Raw genomic sequence first — 19,522 nt, 5'->3', positions numbered from 1 at the left:
GCCGCGTTTTTAAAATCCAGCGTCATGCGTGGGAATGCAAAGGTTCATCTAGCCCGTGTTTAGGCTACATAAAAAAAAGGATAAATCCGTGCAGCGGATTGCTAAAACTCACATGTAGCATGTAGTTCTTTTGGTATATATTTAACATTTTATGTTAAATATATTAAAATGTTATGAGTTCCTCATCTTTATCAGTACTCATCTCAGTAAAAATCACAGGTACCAGAAGGTCACTGCAGTGACTCAATGACCATGGCCTGAGTCCAAAGACCTATAATCCTTCCGGTAGACCTTGAGCTTGTGTGGCTTTTGGCCTACTTCCTGCCAGCACAACTGACATGATTAGTCTGGGATAAAGACAGGTTAGTATTTGTGAATGGAGTGAGGATGAGGAATTGTTGGATAATAATCAACCTGTGTAATAAATGGACTTATAATAAACCATCTAATGGATCATTAAATACAGTAATCCAACATCATAGCTAATGGCACGGAAGGAAAGATCTGTAAATTCGCATTTTCTTCTGCCTTGTTTCCCTACATCTGATCCTAAACTCGCTTATCTATACTGGTGTTATCCCACCAGAATAATGTAACATTTAATATAATCACATAAGAATTCAATTCTAGACATAAAATGTGCAAAATACACAATCCAGTTAAATGAAACATACTCAATATAATGCTGACACACAAACAGATACTTTTACAGATTCAATTGGTTTATTAGTAAGGAAATATCAGCTCATAACAAATGTGGTAGAGAATTTTCTCCCCCGATTAAGTTTGAGAAAAACAAAACCATGGAGCCAAAAATTTTTTTGTTGCTTCCAAATGCTAAACACAGGAAATATTAAAAATAGATGGTCTGAAAAGGAAATGAGCATCACCTCACTTGCTTGAATCGGTCAAACAAAAGATATAGAAACAAGATCTAATGAGCAGAAGCACTGAAGCATGGCCGATTATACACATGTGAGTGTTACTAAACTGGCATTGATTAAAGTTTATTAACCTCATGGGTGTTGTGTGTCTGCTAGCTCATCAATCGATCTATTGGTTACTTAGCAGTGTATCAAAAATATAAAAAAGGCCATCTTTAAAGATTGGTACAGTAATCCTACATCATGGTTAATGATACAAAAAGGAAAGCCATGTGTTTGAATGTTTTGTAAAATAAGGCTTTGTATAAGCATGAAGCTTCAAATGAAGTGAGCTAACAAGAAAATAAAAAATAAAATAAACCTATAAAGCAAACATTCAACCTGAATCACTTCCTTAATGCGTTCAACCAATCAATGCGGTCTTCAACTTGCTGAAAATGGTGAAATTCAAAACTACTCAACTCAAAAAAGTACACTCAGTATGCAATAAATGTTGGCATCCTTCTTAAATTGAAAAAAGAAAAAAAAAACAATATATACAACAACAAAAATAAAGTATGCAATGTGCAAAGGCTTAATGTTGCTTTCGGCAACCCCCAACGGACCACCCCCACCCACCTCCTCCCAAACACTATAAGAAAAGTCAGCCTCATGGCTGACCCCTGTAAAGTGGACCCTACCCCTTGACACCTCAAAAACCCACCCGTCTTCCCTCCCACATACATACAAGACATCACAAAGCACGATTACGTCACTAAGCCTGTTAGTTTGAGTGAGATAACCCCCCCACCCCCACTGGTTCCCTGACCCCTGGCTCTTAGGAATTGGTGAAGGCATCTGCACAGGGGCTCCACTCATCTGTTTTAGGGCTGTAGGCCTCAACCGAGTTGAGGAATTCGTTTCCATCAAAGCCACCAACGGCATAGATGATGTCACCGAGCACGGCTGCACCGGCATTGCTGCGTGGTGAATTCATGCTCCCCAGCATCCTCCATTCGTTGCGGGCAGGGTCGTACATTTCAACGCAACGCAGGGCATGAGAGCCATCAAAGCCGCCCACCACAAACAGTTTACCTGAGAGAGACGAACATCGGTTACCTCCTTCTACAAACTGCATGTTCGTATCCCAGCATTTGTCCTTTGCTTACCTTCATAGACGGCCACTCCAGCTCCTCTACGGGCTATGTTCATTGGGGCAACAAGGGTCCAAATGTTGTTTTCTGGATTGTAGCATTCTACACTGTTTAGACAGTTCCAAGACTCTGCTCCACCGATCACATACATGAAGCCATCCAGCTCACACACAGCAGCCTGATGCCTCTCTGTCAATGCACAAAAATACCATTGAGAACAGTATCTGCAGATCAATCTGGCTTTTTATCAATGTAATCCCTGCTGTACGCTTAAGCTGTGATCTCTTATGTGCCCAAAACCTCTGTGGAAGCAATTTTTTTTACTTCATCTTGACTTACTGATGTTTAAAGGGGCACAGCTGGTCCAGGCCTTGCTCACAGGGTCAAAAACGTCACAATTCTTCAGACCTTTCTGTCCACATGGATCTGATCCCCCAACAACATACAGCTTGTTGTTTAGAGCGCAGACACCTGAGGAAAGTCAAACAAGCTGATAATACAAGATATATATAAAGCTACTGTATTCTCTTTGTTGGACGGACAAATTCAAAATTTAACAGAAACTGATATTTTATGTTATGGCCAATAACTGATATAAGGCTGACATTAAAAGGATATAGCATTTTATCTAAAAACAATAATTTTAAATGCTACAAGTGAAGTTTTTACCTGCATTGCAACGATTGGTCCTGAGCTCAGGCACTTGAGTCCACTTGTCAGCACTAGGGTTGTACGTCTCTCCACAACTTAGTTCATCTGAATGGCCATTGGACCCACCCATCACATAAAGCTGACCCTGATTGGATAACAACAACAGATTTTTTTACCGTGCTTTTGAAGGCTGTACTTCTTAACACCCATTTGACCATGTACACACCATGAGCACGGCCATCTGAAATCGAGCGCGTGGAGTCCTCATTGGAGCAATGAAACTCCAGCTGTCTGTCTTCATGTTGTAACATTCCACAGTCCTCAAGCACTCTTCCCGATTGTAGCCACCTGAATAATGGATCAGATAGAGTTGCTCAATGAAAGCAAGAGAGACAGTCAGATGTATCTATGGAATTTGTGCTGCTCACTAACCTGCAGTGATGACTCGGTCATTCAGAGCAGCAATGCCCAGGCCGGAGCGAGCATAGTGCATGGGTGCCAGCAGCTTGTCCGGTTCCTCTTCCAGTGGCTGGCCCTCAAAACTCAGGCTCTTGGTCAGACAAGGTGTGGCCGAGGGCGAGGCCTGGGGACTGCTGCGCCCATGGAGAAAGATCACGCACAGCACGCCATTCAACACGGCCAGACACAGATATGTATTGTCTGTGGGGAGAGAAAGAGGAAGATGATGACTTTAAGTGACAGCAGAGAGGTCTTGAATATCTAAAGACATCAAAGGTGCAAACGTACTGGTGGTCTTCTCAGAAGCAATATATTTCCAGTCTTGCTTGCAGGAATGTTTGGTGGATCCAGGGGAGAGGCTGCCAGAGGAGCTGGTGCTCAGCTGTCGGTGTACATTCTCACGTGGGGGCTTCTTCTGCAAAGGCACAGCGCAGCTACAGACTCCGAGCCCATGGTCCACATACAAACAACCTCACACAGTCCCAGACCCCGTCTAGGCGTAAGCCTGACTCAACAACTTACCAGATGTTTGGCCTGCACCAGGTTAAAAGAATATTCTGGGTTCAATGAAAGTTAGGTTCAATCGACAGCATTTGTGGCATAATGTTGAATGACACAAAAACAATTTTGTCTCATGCTTCATTTTCTTTTAAAAGGCAAAAATTGAGGTTTTGGTAAGGTACTTGCAATGGAAGTGAATGGGCCAATTTTTATAGAATATTAAGCTTATCACTTTATAAAAGTCTTACATTAATTCTTCTATTAAATAGTGTGTATTATTTGAGTTTAGAAGTGATTTAAATCTTTTACAGTCATTTTAGCCTTTATGTTGTCATAGCAACAGAGTTGGATATAATGTTATACAGAAAAGATTAGCAAGTAGTTTTTTTTTGTCCACAGTCCACACTAGAATCAAGCTAACATGGATAATATCGTTTACATTTTGTAGCTATACTATTGGAACAGTGAGTATTTTAACATTTACAGATTAGCCCTATTTACGTCCATTGTCAATGCCTTACTATAACCCAGTTTTTTGAAAAGGAGGGACAAATGGAAATGATTTTTTGTGATAAACCACACCATGACACATATTCAATTAAATTATACTGAACCTAACACTATACTATTAACCTAAACTTATATCTACATCAATCTACTTCTATGTAAAGCCACATCACACACTCATCACGCACACACCGTGATTGCTCTAACTCTAGTGGGGGAGTCGTGGCCTAATGGTTAGAGAGTCGGACTCCCAATCGCCACAGAGAGTCGGACACCAATCGAAGGGTTTGAGTGAGCTTGTACTGAACCTTGTGACTGCATGTCTTTTCTCCCACCTTCAATATACGACTTAGGTGCCCTTGACAAGGCATCTACTTCTAATGTAAAGCCACACTATAAGCAGCACTAAATTCCAATAGACACACTCATCACGCACACACCGTGATTGCTCTAACTCAAACCGCTCAGACTCAACAGCCCAGCACAACAAAGCAGCTGCTCTGCTAGCATTAAATCTTGCATTTGCTACAGGCCTGCTGCGGTCCAGCGTGAGAAGAGCTCGGCGCTGGTTGTGTACCTGCACAAACTGGATGTGGTCATCCTCAGTGCCGAACACCTCAGCCTGCCCATCAAGCAGGCTCCCATCAAGCAGCTTGTGATCGGCCGAATAGTACACCATTTGCACCTGCAAAACACAGCAACAACAGATCCCATGTGGCTGTCTCCATGACAAAAGAGCACCCAACTACGTGGGTCAGGGGAAGAAGGAATGTTAAGAAGGGAAGGGGCCATAGCGCTCGTTTGCTGCAAGATGCTGGTGAAAAACCTTCTTTAAGAATAAAAACACAGTGTTGTTGTGGATTCAGGACCATTTGGAAAGATCTTCTGGACTTTTCACTGCACTGAAAACAGCAGAATGTGGATCACAATACAGTTTGCCACAAAGCATCTTGGGAACCTTCATTTGTCAACAAGTTTGGAGAAGAAAATAGACAAACAAGCTCCGCCAGTGCATGTTCGGCTGTCATCCTCCAGCCATCCTCTCAGCTGAGGGGGTTAGTCAAGTCAGACATCATCACACAAACTCCAGTACAACACTGGTTAGCTGTTTTCAACTTTTACAGCTCAAAAATTTGTGCTTCATTTAGGAAAAACTAAAAAGAATCTAGGATCGTCTTCAAGCTTTTTTCAAAACCAAATAGAATACAAAAAAATAAACTGAAATTGGATTAAAAAAAAAAGTACAGATTGTAAAAACGAGAAAAGAAAAAAAAAAGTGCATCAATGTTATTTAGGAATTGCATGTCTGTATATTTGTCTATGGGTACTTACAGATATATGAAGTATAAATAATAGTAAAATTTCATTGCTGATGCCAATGAAACAGGACCAGTAGGTACTGCAGAAATAAAAAGAGGTCATTTGTGTATAGCTATAGTAGTGTTTTATAGTTTAATGAATTCTGCTTTTTTTATTTAAAAACAATCATGTTTCGTGTTTCTGGCTGTTGCTGTCACTGCAAAGAACCTGTGCTGGGAATGTGTCCAAAAGCAGATTAAAAGGAACTAGGAAATGAGAGCGACTTCAGAACATCCCTATAAGCTGCACTCAGTTTCCACTTCCTTTAATAGGATGAAACACATTGTAGGTGCTATCAGGAAGCCTTTTATGAAGTTGATGGCTCTCTTCCTTTTCTTTCATTTGTACTTAATCAGTATTCAGGTGTATACTACTGTGTAAATGTAAAATGCCTTAGTTGTATAAAACATTCATATTTGTGTGAATTCATATCTGAATATCTTGTACTGTAAGTGTGTGCATGAACAACTGTATGACATGCTTTGCATTACTTTGCATGCATATGTAATTTACAGTAAGTGGACTAAATATGTGAATGTCTTGAAGTGTTCAATGCGGTGGTACTCAGACATCTGAAGTGTTGTTTTAAATGATCTGTGTACTGTAGGTGAGTGCAGTTGTTTAAGAGACAGGAGCCTAGTGCTCATTTCACCACAGCTCCCTCTCGTTCTTTTGTTATTTTCTTTCATTCACTGACTCATTACCCTGGAGGGCCCCAGTCTTGGCTTCTTCAGTCTTGTAAGAATCCTGCTGATGTTTGCTCTAATAAACCTAAGGAGAGATAAATCAGTGGGGAGGAAAAACGGTTAGTGTTGGTTCCCAGAGCAAGCAAACTCACTCAAACACTCACACACCTGCTTAGAGAAGAGAGAGATGTCATTGGGACGGCAACATGTCATGTTACTCTCTGCGAGCAGACAGAGTAGCTGCAGTTACTGCACAGCACTGAGCATTCAGGAGGCTTTTAGTTTGGCTCACCTGGACTACCCATTCGCCATTGCGGAGGGTGTAACAGCCCCGTTCTGTACCTAAATGTATATTCTTTAAGGCCCGGGGTGAATTGTGGGTGAAGGGGGAGAGGAAACAAAAAAAAAAAATATATATATATATATGGAAGGCAGAGAGAACAAACCCAACCAACCTCTACCATTAAGATGGCTGGTGTAAACGGACCTGTTAAGTCTGTGAATGGGATGAATTACGAGGGGGAAGAAGAAAGGGAAGTGAGAGAGGAGCTCACAGTGGAGTGCAGTACCCACCTCCTCCATCAGTCGCTCCAGGGGTTCACCATTTTCCCACAGGCTGCGTTGCACCCAGCCAATCACCTTGGAGTACAGCTTGCCATTACTAGGCAAGGTCAAGTTATCCTCCAGCATCACCTCCAACTATAAACCAGACCAAAGGAAAGCGTATTAAGCATAAGAGCACATTAAAGACTAATACATTACCTGAAAGGTTAAAGGTCAGCTCACCTTAAGGCGTGGCAGCTTGAGGAAATCCTCTTGCTCAGACACGTCCAGAAGATGCTCCTGGATATAGCTGTCGATCTTGCCCAGCAGACGCCAATCTCCCATGCAGCTGGCAAAATTACGATAGGAGATGGCGCTCTGGGAATCCATCTTGGAGAGAAGATAGTCACCACAGATCTGGGAGCAAGGACAAAAGAGTCGGTTAGAGCTTCTTCTGATGTAAAACGGTCACACAAACACTTGCTTGATTAACCTACCTGCTTCACTCTGTCCATTTTGAGCCGTTTGGCTGCAGAGTAAACCTCCTTAACCAGCTCTTTATCTGCCTTCAACCTGCAGAGAGTAACAATAAATATCAGAAATAATTGGTTGCCGCAAATGGAAAGGCATTAATATGGTAGTCATATTAAAAGTGCCTTATGATGGCTCTAAATGGCTTATTATACGTTGTGTGTGTCTTACTGGGCAGTGTAAGCATAGTTGAGAAGGATCTCCACAGCCTCAGGGTCCAGATCCTCAAATTTCACATGAGAGACACCATGAGGTTCCAGGTCGCTGTTAAAGATTTCAAACAGATATGGACTGCAACAAGCCAACACTGCCCGATGAGCCATCAATTCATGGCCACACACCTGCAAAGGTAAAAGGACAAAGGTTAAGTCTTTTATGACATTGTAACAAAGAAATATGCACCATTTCTATTTCATTTACTAACAGGTAATAAATTACCTAAAATAAATCTGGATTTTCAGATATGGTGCTTGAGCATTTAAATGTAATCGCCATGATTCTGGCATTGCTATGTAGCTGCCAAGGTGTTTTGGGTGGGGGGTTTTTAATGTTATGCTGTGCTATGTGGATTTGAACAAATCCCAAGGATTAAGTATTAGTATGAGCTTGGCAGTCATAAATTAATCTTGAGAATTAAATATTGAATCTCTTAAGACAAATACAAACCTCCAAATAATCCAAACAAATATTCTAAACACATATCTTTCGCATTTCTCCTCCCATTCAGTCTTTGAAATATTCTAAACACAGAGGGTTTGGCTTTGTCTAAAGAACGGACTCTTACCTGAATAACACACACTTCCCTGAGTCATGTTTCAGCCGTCTCATAATGACACAGAGAATGATAAGGTTAAAAAAGGGTGTGTTACCTGAAGTCTCACATCACAGAACTGGCCGTTCTTTCTAAGGGCATTCATCTTGGCAACAGTGGAATCCAGGAAACTTTCATCCTCAAAGATCAAATATCCATTGGGAATCATTTTGGAAATTAAGCCTTTGCAAAAGCAAAACAATAACATGCTTCAGTCGATTTTATGAATTTACCTCAAAATATCCATCCCACACTGTGTATCTTACATAAACACATTTCCCATGCACACAAAAACACACAAAAAAAAATAAAATACAAATTAAGACTCAATTTAACTCCCAAATGCGCTTACCTAAGAGTCTGAAATCACTATAAATCTGTCCTATTGTGCACACATAACAGCTTCATGCATAAGTCATGCGCTTACCTAATACCGAATGACGTACGTCTGGGAGATAGTTTACTTGGGAAAGCCGTAAAAAGGCAGGAGTGAAGTAGAACCAAGAATGGGAGCCTAGGTCTTCCTTCACTGGATGGAAAAGGCAAAGCCAGGCAACCAGTGGGCACGGCAGGGGGTCAGAGGTGACTCAAACTCTCAGGCTTAGAGTGACTGCAATCAAGTCCTTGCGTGTCCCGTTGGCTATAGACTCAAACCTTTTCTGTGTTGATCGTGCATTATAACCTGCAGTACACATAAACAAACAAGGGGTTGTGATGACTGATTAACTCAGGAACACTGATCACATCAAGGGAAATTACTATCTAATACTGATTTAGAATGAACTAACAGAAATGAAAGGTTCACATGTCGCTCAAGGGCAGAAAAGCTGCCGATCACAGACTGACCCAGCTTTATGCAACTGATCGCTTTCATGGTGTTAAACATGTGTCTTATTCGAGATCAGCCTTCACTCCTGCTGCACAGACAGTTCAAATTAATCCGGATAGAATCGGTTTCATACAGACTTAATTCAAGAAGCTGCCTAAATCTCAGAACATGCTTTTCAGACCCTCCGTTAACCCCTCCCTCAGTCAGACCATTTCCACAACACACACACGATTCTTCCCATCTTCTCTCTCAGTTACATTCAGTTACTCTCTCACATGGCTCTACCACACCCACATGCTTCCGGAAATTTCCACAGGTCTTTCAAAACGCTTTTAGCCAGCAGATGGCCAACTTTTAGGGGCGGAGGATGGTCACACAACCAAAAACATTACTTAGTCAGGAATTTGGATGGACTTATCACATTCCCACAATGATGTGGTCACAGCTGTGTGGGGATGGAAAAATGCAGAAGCGAAAAACAAATGAGCTCCGGTGTGTGGAATCCTCATGTTTTACATGAAAACCTGCTAGTATTTTTCCACTTATCCTTTTATGCACTTTCATCCTCAGTCAACACAAATACTCCAAGTAGGCAGTGGAGGCCTTTGGATAATCTGCTCATCCTCTCTTGCTCTATCCTCCTCAGGGGTTGATTATTGAAAACAGCAATCGGAAAACTCTAGGCGTTAATTTACCTCATCATAGGGATCCTTCCTTTTGAAGATAAATGGTATTGGAGAAACACTTTCATTTTTAGGAAAAGCAAAAAGACCACAAAAGCACTGAATTATGCTTTTCATGTGCGATCTCACTAATGCCCATCCTTTTTCAACTGTCTTAGTTTATTCCACTAAATCTCACATCTAAAGTTAATCCAAACTCTTTCCTGCTTAAAAAAAGCTTTAAAGAAGGATCTTTTTTTATCTAAAAAAATAAATTAATGAAATAGTTATAAAAATAATTTTCTTAAACTTATTTTCAAGAAAGGTTTAGATTTATTAAACAAAAAAACATTTAATAAGGAGTCAAATTTTATGATTTTTTTTTAGTAATTATCCTTTCATAAATATAAAGTTTTTGGGAGTCACACCTAATTTTAGAACCCAAATTAACTTTGTCTTGTCATTAAAATGTCACATTATTTGATAATTTGTTATATGTATTGACCTTGACATTTTTTTAGGACAAAAACAGCGTCATGTCATTGACTCTTAAAACGTGAAACTTTCCACCCATTGATAAGTCTAAACTGGCCAGTTTCACACTAGTGACCTTAATCTGAGAGTGGTTGGTCCACTTGGAGTGGAACCAGGGACTGATACTTTAAACCAGGCCATTTACGGGAAGGACAACAGACAAAGCCTATGGTGACATTGCAGCTTCAGACAGACTCACAAATCTTTCCATTGTGTAGCGACAACCAAAGCATCCACACACAATTATTGACAGAGCCGAGGGTGAAAAGACAAAAAGATGAGCAGATACTGAAATGCGTGGTGGCAGAAAAACTCTCTGAATGACTGTTTTGTGCATATAATCTTTTTTGCCCCCTCTGGCATGCAGTGAACAGCATGCTCAGTCGGTAAGCGTGGGACTGACAGTGGGGTGAGAGAGAAAGAGGAGAATGGGTTGAAACACACAACAGCAGTTGTTCTATTGACTCTGCAGAAGTACTCAACAGATAACCCAAACTGAGCAACAACTTAATGTATCGCTTAAGGCCATACAAAAAAGAAAACTAAGGCTAAAGAGGACAATGTGTTCTTTGCATGCATTTGTAGATAGTTCAACCTTCTCTTAGTTAACTCCATGACGACAAGCAGTATTTGCAATTATATTGGTCTCCATCAAGACCCCTTTCTTGCAAGATTCAAAATCAAACAAAAACACTAAACAGCTCTGAGAAAAAGGTGGACTACATTAGTCAGTGTCAGAAACACACAGGCTTGCTAACATTTAGATTCATATTTGCCCAAATTTTCTATGCAAAGCGATTCACAGCTAATTTTACCAGGAAATAAGACCTTGCCATTGTTATGCCATGCTTTACAGATAATAATGATTTTAATTAATGTCCCTGGATGTCTAGAATAACTAATAACATACATCTTCTATAGAGTTGACAAATACCCCAATGCACCTTTGAGCTCATGAATGGCTTGATACAACAGTGAATTTGCATAAAATGTGTAGGAATTTGGGAAGTGGGTGTGCAACTAAAGAAACAATATTATGGCCAAATTGTTGTGCAAGATCATCAGAGGCTGTGGAAGAAAATTTATATCATAAAATCATATTTAGATGTGCACTAAAGTCTTAGCTGCGTTTCCAGGGGTTACATAACACCTGGCAAAATCAGTGATTTATTCTCTTTCGGTCTAAACTAAAACACACTGCTACTCTTTCTGAAAACCCACAGGCAGCAGAAGATCTTATTTAATTTAAATTCCTAAATACAAAGTTGGAAAGAACACATATTATGACTGCTCCATCAAAATAATTAAAGATCAGTACTTTTTAATAAAATTTATTTTTAAACTGCTTTGTGAATTAACAGAATACATTCTGAGAGCAAAGGGCAACAAAGCTGCTGTTTTTATCTTGGCTTCTTGGCTTTTTATCTCTGCACCTCTCTAATGAAACGCTAACCTTTATGGAAAAAGGTTAATGGGAGAACACAATTTAAGCATTGAGCTAACAGAGGCACCGGCTGACCTCACGCATGAGTACAGGCTAGAAAACTGAATAATCCTTCACCACGTAAGAGAGAATGTTTAAAAGGGAAAGAGACGGAAGACTGATTTTATTTACATTGTATACAAAAAACAGCATCTTAACTCTTAGGAATCTATGGATCATAATATACAAGCAAAGGTAGTAGTTTAAGGAGCACAGGATTTGCTGCATTCATTTCCCTTACAAATGAAGCACTGTGGTGACAATTAGGTCATCCATAGGCAGATGAGGAGATATAGAACGGAAATGGATTTGTGAGAAGTGCTGCTTCCTTTGACTTGCAAATGGGATTGTGAAATATGACTACAGATTTTATTATATAGTGTGGGAATGTGAACACAATGTTAGGTTGTGGAAATGATTGCAAGTATTTTCAGGTGGGAAGTGAGAACATATGTAGAAAGAAAACAAAGGGTGGGGGGGTACCATAACCACCAGACATTAAATTCCCCAGCATTTGTAATTTCCATATATTCTGCCTAAAAATCTCCTTTCATGTTTCACAGAAGTCATACAGGAAGATAGAAAAATAACAACCAACATAAGGATTAAAAAAAGTCCACAAAACCATAATTTTTAAGAACTGCTGCTTAATAAAACTGTATGCGGAATAATGTGTAAATAATTAGCTGATTTTTGTAAAATAACTTCTGTTTTTATTTTTCAAATAAAAGAGTGATTTCAATTTAGTATGTTGCGGGCTCATTTATTGGTTATAAATAATTGATAATTTATAATAGTGGTGGTTGCTTTTTTGTCTCGCGAGAGTTGGCAACAGTGCTTGCATCACACAGAGCCCGAACCCTTTCTTGAACCTCTCGTCCAAGTCTACAGTAAAATCCAAAACTAGGTCACTAGGACTTGGTCTTATTTTTCCATCTTCCTGACAAAAGATCAGCGATGAGGTAAAATGTATGTTCTGCGTCAAAATATACGAGCACTGCTCTCTATGAACCACAGCAGTCACTCTTTTTAACCTTGACCAACTGTCCCGTCCTGGTTTTCATTCCTCTGTTATTTCATTTAACGTTACCCTACGTTATGTCTTGGTAGGCATTTACGGTTCTTTTTTATGATGAAGAACAATTAATTTTAAGAATGGAAAAACGTTTATAGACAATAATCAGGACAATAGCATAACCAAAATTTACAGGGCAAACAGCGACATTTGTAAGTGTATGGAGCCCATTTTATAATTAAACGGGAAAAAATAACATGAATATAGTCTTGGGTAACGTTAACGTTAAATGAACTGCCTGACGAATGAATATTGATGTGCAATATTTCAGCGCCTACAATTCTGTTACGTTAAATGCCAAATGGTGAAAATACAATCGCTCTAACTGGAAAACCCGCATGTTTAACGTTACTTTGTATATTTTTTATTTCTTTATTTCGTTAGTAATAATAAGCAATTCTTTATTTTAATTATCAGTGCTTCGTTAGAGACTTATTTTAAATGCACATTATTTTCATATGTGTGAAACAAATGTACCACGTACAAATAGAAAAATTAAAATAAATTAAATTCTTAAAAAAAAATTAAAATAAATAAAAACGGTTTCCTGCGCACTGCAAACGTTAAACTCACGCGGGTGATTCTTTCTCTGAAGAGAGCAACGCCTGCGGATTTCAAGACACGCGCAGACCAGATTGCAACGCACCATATGGCAGTCGCGTGAGTACATACAAGCGTACGTGTAATACAAAATAGCAACGTACAAGCAAATAATCTTCAGATGTTGATCTTAAAATAAATAAAAGAAACACGTAGTATTAACGAGAACAGGAGGCGTGAAACTTCAGATTTACTAATAAGCTTGATTCGTACCTGATCTGTTTGACGGTAGATGATAGTAGACATATTTAAGGTCAATTCAGAGCTGTTGGTTGTGGATTGCAAAAGCGACAGATATGGCACGTTTCTGCGTTCGTACAACTCTGTCGTTCCGGATCTCGAGACTGTTAGATCGGTGAGCGAGGTTTGACAGGGGCGCCGGAGCACGAGCTTAACAAAAGCCACGGGGCCTGAATCGCGTGTGACGTAACGCTAGAGCTCCGCCTGCGGAAAAGTACCGACGGAGTGTGAGGTGAGGTCGGGCCCTGCAATCAGGGGAAAACGGATAGTGAATCTAGTCTGGGTTGATACATAGCTTTTGGAAATTTTCACTGCATTTATCCTATTTGCCTAATAAATAACATTAACATAAATTACTAATTCTCCTACATAACATCAAATTTCAAAATAACCTATTAAATAATTTTAACTTAAAGTGCTTAAACTTTATTAAAATCCATTAAAAACCTTACAAAATTTAAACAACACATAAATAAAAATAATCACAAAAAAACACAATAAAAACAAAATTTTTTCCGAAATATTTTCTCCTCAACCAAGATTGTTTTTATGGAAATCTGTTTGTACCATGGGATAAAAATACATAAAAATAATAATAATAATAATAATAATAAAAGGTAATGGTGACACTTTCTCACAATTCTGCTTTTCTTTGAATTCTGAGTTTTCATTTCACAATAGTTTTTTTTCTGCCATGTAATGAAAAATTAAGATAATTGTGACTTTTTGTCTCACAATTCAGACTTTTTTCTCGCAATTGCAGGTTTATATCTCACATTTCCAACTTTTTTCTAAGAATTGTAAGAAAAAAAATCAGAATTGTAAGATGTAAACTCAGAATTCCAAAAAAATAAGTCAGAATTATGAGAGAAAAGTCACTCACAATTATCTTTTTATGTTTTTAACCCATGGCGGAAATGGGCTTGCGTAGTTTTAAAATGATAAACATTAAATTTTTGAAACTTATCTTTTGAAATATATCATAATTATTTTAATATTTTGACACTACTAGTTTCTGAGGGCGAGGCATTCAAAAATATTTTCTTAGAGGGCCTTAAGTCAGGTGTTTTGAAGTGAGGTTTAGAACCTCATGGTTTTGAAACAAACATTACCTGCATTTTCACTGTCATTTTTTTTTAGGCTTTACACACAACATCAGTGATTGTAGAGTAATTATCTTTGCATGTGGTCACTGGCCAATGAGCCTTTGAATATGGTCACAAATGAGTGAATGATGAGTGTCCCGATAATGTCTTTTAGATGTCAGTACCTCCAATACCATATGAGATATTGCACTCCTTCATCTCCTCACGAGCAAAGAAGCTTAGCTTTTCCTGTGATGCAGGAGTGCATGTCGTCAGAGCCAAATTTTCCTCATTATCCTCTCTCTCCTGCACAGGTAAGACTCTCTGCCTTAGCCAGCATTGTAAATCTTAATTGGCTTAATGGATCAGCGGCACGACTATAGACACATGAGCCCAAGGTAGTGCTAAGCTGCCCATTCTATAACTGCCAGCCAGTGTAATGCACTGACTGCACAATGTCAGTAACAGAGGCCCTAGAAAAATCCTGGCCTTTGTGTGCAAATCCTTACCAACAACTGAACTGACCAGCAATTGTCGACATACGGATCATGTTTTTTAAAAACAAAGTTGTGGGCATAACTGAAGGACAGGATTAAACTGGAGATCCTGTTTACACACAAAGCCATTGTGGCCCTTTCAGGGAGCCAGATCAGTGACTGTCCAGGGAACCAGAGATTGGGCTTGTTCTCTTTGTTGTGGTATAATTATTGTAATTTGTGTTTATTTAAAGTGTTGACCTATTTCTATGCAACATGACTGCTCATGTGTCCAGAATAACGGTGTTTTGCATCACATAATGCAGGATCCTAGAATATATTGTTTAAATATTGTTATTTCAGATACTCACTGTAACAGAAGTAACTTAATAGTTTTAAATTGTCGTATTTGTAACTTGTCCAATAAAGTTGACAGATACCTCTATATGTAATATATGTGTGGATTTGGAATAATAAATCTAATAAAAAAATACAGCAATTACCTTTTGTTTATATAGTTCATGAGAGCAGATATGAAGCATATGCACCGCCCTCCAGAACTTTTTGAGACTGATGAGATTTGTAGTGTCAGTTTTGACCTAGTGCCATGTTCTTGTCCCCTCAAGTTTCAAACAGATACACGGCCAATCTGAATCCTCATGTATAATTGGTTTGTTTAATCACATTGTGTGTGTATGTGTGTGCACATGGGTTATTTAATTTGTCTGAAATCCTCAGGCTCAAGTCTACTGGCACAGATGTGTTCTGACAGCAGCAGTATTAATATTTCATGTGGGAGGCAACGTCTTGCAACTGCAACTAACACGTGAGGCGTCTGGGGAATGTTCCTGGCAGGACATTTGAATCAGATCAGCACCAAAAAAATAAATAAATAAATCTTTGTTGAGCAGAAGGAGTGCTCTAAAAGGAAATATGACTGTGAGGAATGGAAAATCTTTTGCAAGTTATTGTCACAATAGCATGCTAGATGTTTGAGTGTGATTTCAAATTCAACAGTTTACATAATAATGGTTTTATGAACCATTTACTTCTTGAATTAAGCCCAAGTAATTTTCTGTGCCATTAATGTCACCAAGTGAATTCGCCAAAATGATGACTGTTTTCAAACACGTTTCCAGAACAGTCCCTCTTTCTTCTATTAGTTCCTAAAAACAAATGGCTTCACCTCACATTCATGCTTTTAGTTCAGCCAGTGTTGCGATTTGAGCTTGTCAGGATGCTCAAACTAATAGCAATGTTTGATGGCGCCACAGAGCCAGTGTTTATACTTTTTAGGGAAATCAACCTGCAAGTTCTAGTTGTCAATGCATATTAAGCTAGAATAAGCTAATTTTTGAATTTAGTTAGTATAATTAAGACTAAGATTTCATATAAAAATGTTTTTAATTCTAAAATATTAAGACCTTTATTTTTAAGCGTAAGTGCAGATACAAATTGGTTATGTTCATATATGCATAAACCAATTTAGTAAAACTAGATCATGCAGTGTACTGTATGAAGACATATACATAATTAAAGCATGCTTACATACTGTACTGCAGTGTACTCTTAGAGAAGCTGGTTTATCTGTATTTTTTGTGTTGAAGTGCAATGGTTTCACTATCAGATGATTTAAAGGGAAAGCTGGGGGATTTAATACACAGCTGATTTACAGTATGAGTCATACTGAGTAAACCTTCCTGTGTTCCATACAGGTTTATGACTTACATTATTGAAATTGTGTCCCCATTAATTAAATATATATTTTTTTAAATTAACACTTAATATATACACACAATAGTTGATGTCCTAAATGCAACATAATACGTTTCCAGGATGTACTGAAGATCTCATCAATGTCTTTAATATACCTAGGGATATAAAAGCAGTTCATAACATGTATTTAATAATCTCCCTTAAGTATCTCATCATAATACTCTAGTCATTAAATCTATTCCAGCCAATGGTTTGTATTCTCTTTACTCAGATACAAACTGCATGAGCTATTTCCAAGTATTAATTTCAAATATCCCCGACTGATGCTAGAACTGCAAATAAATCAGCAATGAATTAAGAACCTGTTGTTTTACACCTTAAAATGGCTCATTAGATTTATGAGTTGCAGGCATCCTGTCTGCTAGCATCTAATACTGCAGCCAGGACATTCATTTCGGCAGCAACGCTATCTGACATATTTATTGTTTATATTGAGCAGTTGAATGTAGCCCATCTAATTTCATTATTCTGCAGCACTGGTCATTATTCACTTAGGATTTTATTGAAGATATCACAGTAATCATAGCGAAATGTAGAGTGTCAGTTCTGATGGCAGTTTTATTCTCAATTTGACTAATGATTGCATATCCTTATTCTTTAACTGGGTCATAACTGTTAAAAAAAAAAAAAAAAAAATTATATATATATATATATATACATACCATACACATATATACACACACTCACAAAAGACAATTTAATGAAATTGTGAACTAGGTAAGTCATACATAGTTTAAAATATATATATATATATATATTTAAATTAAAATCTATTTTGTTAATTAGATTGTTTTTGTATTCAAATGTTATATTAACAGAGGGCATTGTGAATTAACAGTAGCTGTAGGGAGAGAGGAGCAAATTAGTGTGTATGTGAGTATTGGTGTTCTGGCATGTGTCTAAGTTTGCATTCAAGTAATTGTTTAGCCTGTATGCAGCCTTTGCACTTTTATCATCATCCATTCTTCAGGAAACCCCCCATTCCTCATTCTTGGAAACCATTTTTTTCTCTAAAAATAGTTGGGTTGTAGTCACTGTTAACTTCACACTTAAATGTATGTATGTATGTATGTATGTGTATATATACAGTATATATATATATATATATATACACTGTGTGCAGAATTATTAGGCAAATGAGTATTTTGACCACATCATCCTCTTTATGCATGTTGTCTTACTCCAAGCTGTATAGGCTCGAAAGCCTACTACCAATTAAGCATATTAGGTGATGTGCATCTCAGTAATGAGAAGGGGTGTGGTTTAATGACATCAACACCCCTATATCAGGTGTGCATAATTATTAGCAACTTCCTTTCCTCTTGGCAAAATGGGTCAAAAGAAGGACTTGACAGGCTCCGAAAAGTCAAAAATAGTGAGATATCTTGCAGAGGGGGATGCAGCACTCTTAAAATTGCCAAGCTTCTGAAGCGTGATCATCGAACAATCAAGCGTTTTCATTCAAAATAGCCAACAGGGTCGCAAGAAGCGTGTGGAAAAACCAAGGCGCAAAATAACTGCCCGTGAACTGAGAAAAGTCAAGCGTACAGCTGCCAAGATGCCAACTTGCCACCAGTTTTGCCATATTTCAGAGCTGCAACATCACTGGAGTGCCCAAAGCACAAGGTGTGCAATACTCAGAGACATGGCCAAGGTAAGAAACGGCTGAAAAAACGACCACCACTGAACAAGACACACATGCTGAACGTCAAGACTGGACAAAGAAATATCTCAAGACTGATTTTTCTAAGGTTTTATGGACTGATGAAATGATTGAGTCTTGATGGGCCAGATGGATGGGCCCGTGGCTGGAATCGGTAAAGGGCAGAGAGCTCCAGTCCCGACTCAGACGCCAGCAAGGTGGAGGTGGAGTACTGGTTTGGGCTGCTATCATCAAAGATGAGCTTGTGGGGGCCTTTTCGGGTTGAGGATGGAGTCAAGCTCAACTCCCAGTCCTACTGCCAGTTTCTGGAAGACACCTTCTTCAAGCAGTGGTACAGGAAGAAGTCTGCGTCCTTCAAGAAAAACATGATTTTCATGCAGGACAATGCTCCATCACACGTGTCCAAGTACTCCACAGTGTGGCTGGCAAGAAAGGGTCTAAAAGAAGAAAAACTAATGACTTGGCCTCCTTGTTCACCTGATCTGAACCCCATAGAGAACCTGTGGTCCATCATGAAATGTGAGATTTACAAGGAGGGGGGAAAACAGTACACCTCTCTGAACAGTGTATGGAGGCAGTGGTTGCTGCTTCACGCAATGTTGATGGTGAACACATCAAAAACACTGACAGAATCCATGGATGGCAGCTTTTGAGTGTCCTTGCAAAGAAAGGTGGGGTAATTGGTCACTGATTTGTTTTTTTTTGTTTTTGAATGCCAGAAATGTATATTTGTGAATGTTGAGATGTTATATTGGTTTCACTGCTGAAAATAAATAATTGAAATGGGTATATTGTTTTTTGTTAAGTTGCCTAATAATTATGCACAGTAATAGTCATCTGCACACACAGATATCCTCCTAAAATAGCTACAACTAAAAACAAACTAAAAACTACTTCCAAAAATATTCAGCTTTGATATTAATGAGTTTTTGGAATCATTGAGAACATGGTTGTTCAATAATAAAATTATTCCTCAAATACAACTTGCCTAATAATTCTGCACTCCCTGTATACATACATCTGTAATACAGTAT

At 38.6% G+C, this 19,522-nt stretch overlaps 1 protein-coding gene across 1 annotated transcript; it reads right to left on the bottom strand.

Annotated features, from left to right (window-relative positions):
* Positions 1-701: 701 nt before the first annotated feature.
* LOC109104600 (influenza virus NS1A-binding protein homolog A-like) lies at positions 702-13,629 on the bottom strand. The gene is made up of 15 exons (XM_042777948.1): positions 13,462-13,629; positions 8,493-8,747; positions 8,124-8,248; positions 7,426-7,595; positions 7,221-7,296; positions 6,967-7,140; positions 6,754-6,879; positions 4,713-4,820; positions 3,416-3,542; positions 3,101-3,328; positions 2,895-3,016; positions 2,687-2,813; positions 2,357-2,488; positions 2,033-2,206; positions 702-1,958 (listed from the first exon to the last, which is right to left on the bottom strand). Exons 3-15 carry the CDS (start codon positions 8,232-8,234, stop codon positions 1,702-1,704), a joined length of 1,932 nt encoding a protein of 643 aa, XP_042633882.1. The 5' UTR covers positions 8,235-8,248; positions 8,493-8,747; positions 13,462-13,629; the 3' UTR covers positions 702-1,701.
* Positions 13,630-19,522: the final 5,893 nt, after the last annotated feature.

Source organism: Cyprinus carpio, chromosome A20 (assembly GCF_018340385.1).
Source record: "Cyprinus carpio isolate SPL01 chromosome A20, ASM1834038v1, whole genome shotgun sequence".
NCBI lineage: Eukaryota > Metazoa > Chordata > Actinopteri > Cypriniformes > Cyprinidae > Cyprinus > Cyprinus carpio.
The sequence above is the reverse complement of the archived record's forward strand: the minus strand, read 5'-3'. Positions and strand labels throughout refer to the sequence as shown.

Bases quoted from the DNA above. Each gene is read 5' to 3' on its own strand.
- LOC109104600 (XM_042777948.1), bottom strand. From the start codon at position 8,234: ATGATTCCCAATGGATATTTGATCTTTGAGGATGAAAGTTTCCTGGAT. The intron at 3,329-3,415 runs GTACGTTTGCAC...CTCTCCCCACAG, and splicing joins TGCTTCTGAGAAGACCACCA to ACAATACATATCTGTGTCTG. The intron at 1,959-2,032 runs GTAAGCAAAGGA...CGTCTCTCTCAG, and splicing joins TGGAGTGGCCGTCTATGAAG to GTAAACTGTTTGTGGTGGGC.